At 34.0% G+C, this 5,602-nt stretch overlaps 1 protein-coding gene across 2 annotated transcripts; it reads left to right on the plus strand.

Moving 5' to 3' along the window:
- Positions 1-305: 305 nt before the first annotated feature.
- LOC109792807 (cyclic dof factor 1) lies at positions 306-3,563 on the plus strand. 2 transcript variants are annotated; one of them, XM_020352246.3, is made up of 2 exons: positions 306-672; positions 1,844-3,563. In XM_020352246.3, exons 1-2 carry the CDS (start codon positions 586-588, stop codon positions 3,194-3,196), a joined length of 1,440 nt encoding a protein of 479 aa, XP_020207835.1. In that variant the 5' UTR covers positions 306-585; the 3' UTR covers positions 3,197-3,563. The 2 variants fall into 2 exon arrangements, with proteins under 2 accessions (XP_020207835.1, XP_020207833.1); XM_020352244.3 differs by having other exon boundaries at positions 309-720.
- The last annotated feature ends 2,039 nt before the right edge of the window (positions 3,564-5,602 follow it).

Here is a 5,602-nt window from a genome sequence, read left to right on the forward strand (position 1 = left end):
AAATAATTATCGCAATACATCATTTTTAAAATAAATTATATAATTTTATAAAATTATTACTTTCTTTCATTTATTTATTAATCTGCATAAAATAAACTATAACAATACTTGTAATGAGATAGAAGTAATATTTTTTATTATTAATTAAAATTTATTTATGTTTTTGATAGAAATAATCAAAATTATTATAAATTACGAAATTTATAACGAGATTTCGATCATCAACATTTGAAAAATGTGTTAAAAAATAATTTTATTTTATAAGAAAGCAATGTAAAAGAGCAAAAGGGAAAAAGAAGAAAGCTTAAACTGACGGTATTGTGTCTCTGATGCCTCATGTTCTTTGTGCTTTTTGCAGGGTGACTTTTTCCTGAGAGGGTTTTGTGGGTTTTTTAGTGCAAAGTTTCACCTTGAAAAGTTCCGTGGAAACAAAAGCTTCTTTTTACTATCTCATTCTCTCTCTCTCTCTATCTCATTTTCTTTCTCTATTCTATCTATATCTATGTACCTTGGAGCAGCTGAGAACCTTCACAGTATTCTTCTTCAACAACAACAAGAACCACAACAACAACAAAATTAGCATAAATGAGTAGTGAAGGGGACATGTCTAATAAGGATCCGGGTATTATGCTCTTTGGTATGAAGATTCCGTTGCCGGAATGTCAGATTCCGGTAAGTTCTCAAATGGGGTGTCAAAATCAAGCCAACTCTGCAACCATGGTACACACTTATAAGTCATACTAAAAAATCATTCCTTTAACTATGCTATAGCTAGTTACTAGAATTGTGTTCAAGCATCATAACAGTTTGCAATATAAAGAGTATTTGTTCTTAATGAGTTTTCTTTTTAACATGTTATGAATATGTATCTGGTGTACGTTCAGATTCATGGAAACAAAGGGTGATCTTAATTTTTCATTTTTTGTAAACGTGTCATTGAATATTTATCATTGTTTTTTTTCGTATGTATATGAATTTTGTGAATTGAGAATAAGGTTAGTGAAGTTGTTTTTCTGCAAGTACTTGAGTTTTTATGGGAGATATATCTATCATTAACATTTAGTTTTTATTGTGATGACATTGAGAGTGTAGTTTTGTTTCTGATAACAAATTGGTTCTGCTACATTTCTATGGTGCTTTTCACGATAAGGGGGCTATGCTGCTGAAAGAAATATAAAATTAAACTAGTTTTCTCATTATTGGAACATTTCAATGGCGATGGCTATCAACCCATCAATTGTTTTCCATCCTAAAACAAAAGCCGTTGATAACTGAGAGTAACACTTTCATTCTTTTGATTTGCTTCTTTCATTATTGTACTAGAATCTTCATTTATTTCTCTCTTATCAACACTTCAGCTGTTTGCATAAAAAGATCAGCGTTTCCCTTTGAGCTGATGCATTTCCACCCTTCCCTCTTAAGTCTTAGCAATTTCTTAAGACTTGAAAAAAAAAAACTTCACTATCAATCAAATCCAAAAGTGTCGAGGTGCACTTTCTGGTCATTTTTCAAAACAGTTATACAATTCTTGCCTTTTGCAAGTGTGTTATAGTTTATCAATTCAAGTATACATGCAGTTTACTGCTTGATCAATTGCAGATGCATTCATTTTTCTTGAATATTACACGAACTAAAAGTCTAGGACTTAAGAAATTGATTCATTCTTAAAGTAGATTGAAGTTCTAATTATTACCTGCTGTGTGGTATTTTTAAGTTTTTACTTTTTGGTGAAAAATGAGTATAACATGATAGTTGCGCTTGTAGATTTTGATTTTTGTCTATTGGCAAGTTTTATACGACATTGTTCTGCTTAACTTGTTACTAAGTTTGGTTTAAATTTTAGAATGCTTGCAGTGGCTTAAAGAAAACTGAAGTTGAAGTGCCTTGTGTTGAAAACTCTGAGCAACCAGAGAATTCTTCTGATTTAAGGGATAGCAATCAAGAGCCCGTACAAAATAATGTGCAGGAAAATGGGTCAAAAATTAATGCCAAGCCATTGGAGGATAATATGGAGAATAGTAGCACAGACCAAGATAAAATCTTCAAGAAACCAGACAAGATTCTTCACTGTCCACGGTGCAACAGCTTGGACACTAAATTCTGTTATTTCAATAACTACAATGTCAATCAACCTCGGCATTTCTGCAAGAACTGCCAAAGATATTGGACTGCCGGTGGAACAATGAGAAATGTTCCTGTGGGTGCTGGGAGACGAAAGAACAAGCACCTAGCTTCTCAATACCGACACATCATCGTAGCTTCCGATGGAATTCCAACTGCTAGGTTTGAAACCAAAGACTCTTCTAGTCACCAACTTGTCTCAACTCTTGAATCTGCTGCTATTTTCAGATCTTCAACAGATAACGGAACTGTGTTGAAATTTGGTCCAGATGCTCCTCTCTGTGAATCCATGGAGTCAATGCTTAATATTAAGGAACCAAAACGAAGTGTTGATGCAAACTCTATCACTTGTGCAGAGAATGGGGAGGAGGAAGTATCCTTATGTGGATCATCTGTGAGCAATTCTTGCACTCTAAGAAACGAATTGCCAGAACATAATGCATCAAAACCTTTGCGGTGTCTCCCTGTTCCTCCATGGATATTCCCTTGGAATCCAAGTTGGAACAATGTGGCTTCCACAGCCGCAGTTCACCCATCTTCGTTGCACATGTGTAGTCATTACAGTGCCGACCCCGCTTCAATGCAGTGGTGTCCCACGCCGATGGTGGCCGTCCAAACCATCTGTCCACCAAGCTTTCCCTTGCAATTTGTTCCTGGATCATACTGGGGTGGACCACCTGTGTGGGGTGCTGGAACAGGATCTGTATCAATAGGTTTCAACGCTTGCCTTTCGCCTACTTCCTCCACTAGTAACAGCTGCTGCTCAGGTAATGGCTCGCCGACACTTGGCAAACACACCAGAGATACTGTTTTCACAGATGAAGAGAAGTCAGACATGTGTGTTTTGGTTCCAAAGACCCTTAGAATTGATGATCCAAATGAGGCCTCAAAATGTCCTATATGGTCTACTTCATTAGGGATCAAGCCTGATAACCTGCAATATGTCTCAGAAGATGCTATTTCCAAAAGGGAAAAGCCTAAAGAAGGCAAAGACCGTGTGTTAGGTGTGTCTCAAATCTTGGAAGCTAATCCTGCAGCAATTTCTCGTGCTCATGCATTCCAAGAGAGCATATAATGAGTTTCAGCTTCCACTCTTCCATTGATAATCTGTGCATATTGCTTGGTTCACATGCAGAAAATCTGTTTTGCAGGTAGCATTGTTACTTTGTCTAGTCCATATTGTCCATTGTGTAACTTCATTTTGATGATGTACTTAAATCTATTTTTGAGTTATGCTCTCTGAAATTCATGATTCTTGGAGACGCAAGTGCAACAATAAAACAGTGATAACTGAATCACTCATCATTTAAGGTAGTGTAAATTGCAAGTTGAGTAATTGTTATTGTATGTAGCCCCTTATCCTGAACAAATTCATAGTTTTATTTTTCTGTTTTCTTGATATTTTTTCTGATGAATATATAAATACTTAAGATCTCTGATAATGATATAACAAATCAATTAAAATATCCCACGAGGCACTCAAATAATTTTATGCCAGCAGAGATAAAGTCTACGAAATAACACGTTGATTATCGTGTTACCCTCAGTTTGCGTGGCATGACATAATTCTCTTGAATGGACCAACAAAATAATCTTGGTTTTGGACGACACGGAAGAGTTAATTTCTGATTTTGACTCGGATTCCAATTTGGGAAAATTGCAACTTCTTGGAAAAAGTTGTTGGGCCAAAAAACAGAAAAAATAAGTTGTTGAAAATACTTTTGTATTTATAGGACAACATTGTCCAGAAGGGTAAAAATACAATGAAAAGGGTAATAATTATTGCATAAATTGACATCACAATTTCACTGTTTTGTACAAGTTATTAGATTTTATTTTTTATACTTTTAATATTAAAATTTATATAATGCATATTTGGAAACGCTTTAGAAAATAAAAAATTACGTCAATTCATCCTAAAACGTAGAAGTTATAACTATTAGTTTCTAAATAAACGTGAAAAATTGCATAAAAAACGTGCAATCAAACACACTAATAATCAACCAAGTGGTAATGTTTTACCATAAACAAGTGCCTTTTACATTGCAACAATTGTCTGTGCCAGATTTGAGCATTTAGAGTTTCTCTTTTACTTTGGTCTAGTCATTAACCTTTTCTTTTTCTTTCAATTGTCTGATCTGAACAAGTTCTTCTTGGTAACCTTTGAAGTGCAGTTCTTACGAGGCTAGACTGGCACTCTTTTCTATCTCGTGTGCGTTTGCTTTATCTCTTTTTTCCATCTTACTTTCATGCAATTAATCTTTTTGACTTGGCCAAAGTTAGTATATATGTTAAAGCGTTGCTTCGGGGCTTGCTTTTCACAATGGAAAGACCCCTTTACCAAACAAGTGGAGATATTTACTCGTGGAATATCAGCTTTTATGACTCATCTTATGTCAAAAGAGTGGTTCAAATAATGCATTGTTAAAAAAGCCATTCTTTTCACTCATTAAAAGAACCACAATAATTCTTTTTAAAACCATAATTGATTTTATATTAATATTATAAAGCGTTTTGCATTATCATTAATGAGGGGTCTAGTGTACGATGTTCTCATTCGGCTTAGATGTTTTGTTATATTGTCCTTAAGCTTTAGTTTGACGATGACCCACTTAGGAATAAATAAATGTTCTGTCTCTTGGTTTAGTTTAAATCACTAACACACCGAAAAAGAGATATGCAGCGTTATCCTCTTGAGCAAGAAACCTTCTAAATTATTGGGAGAATGCTAGCTAACTAATATTTCTAAAGAAATATTATATATATATATATATGTATATATATATTATGATATTTAATGTTATTAAAACACCTCTTCTGTAATTTTTAATAATGTTTTTGTTATTAAATTTTTAACCAACATAACTAAAATCAGGGATTAGTAAATTTATGTATGGTAAATGTGAAAGAGGAGTGAAAGGAATTAAATTTTTTTTTACCATATTCTGTTCTAGCTGAGAAATGAGAATGAGAGATTAACTTTGTGTGGAGCCCACACACAATTAAATGTTAGCTAAACAGCCACAAAAGTAACCGAGAGAGATAGAGTTACAATTACTAACTCATTAGTTCGCTAATTATTTCATGTAATTGAATTATTAGCGCAAACTATAATGGTTACATATATAATCAATATAGAAAATGCTTCGGTGATATTTTTTTAAATTTAAAATTTATTTTACGTTGGCGTTGACAAAGCTCCATCTCCACACCCTCATCTTTACTATTATTTTCACTACATAACTCTTCAAAACTTTTTGTATTGAACAACTCAGTAGCAAACTTAGGAGCATCTCTAAACGATTAAACACAAACTCACTCGAAATCTTTGGAAGTGTCGTGCCACACCATATAGATTTCCCATGGTTCGAGAATTTTGGAGCAATGATCAAGCAACTACATAACATAGCTAGTTGGACTTTTGGTCTCAAGCCTTGCATGAAAGGTAGTGGAGAAGGAAGGGTTAATGGATAGAGACTCT

Source organism: Cajanus cajan, chromosome 1 (assembly GCF_000230855.2).
Source record: "Cajanus cajan strain Asha chromosome 1, NIPB_CcT2T_4, whole genome shotgun sequence".
Classification (NCBI taxonomy): domain Eukaryota; kingdom Viridiplantae; phylum Streptophyta; class Magnoliopsida; order Fabales; family Fabaceae; genus Cajanus; species Cajanus cajan.

Bases quoted from the DNA above. Each gene is read 5' to 3' on its own strand.
- LOC109792807 (XM_020352244.3), top strand. From the start codon at position 586: ATGAGTAGTGAAGGGGACATGTCTAATAAGGATCCGGGTATTATGCTC. The intron at 721-1,843 runs GTACACACTTAT...TTTAAATTTTAG, and splicing joins AAGCCAACTCTGCAACCATG to AATGCTTGCAGTGGCTTAAA.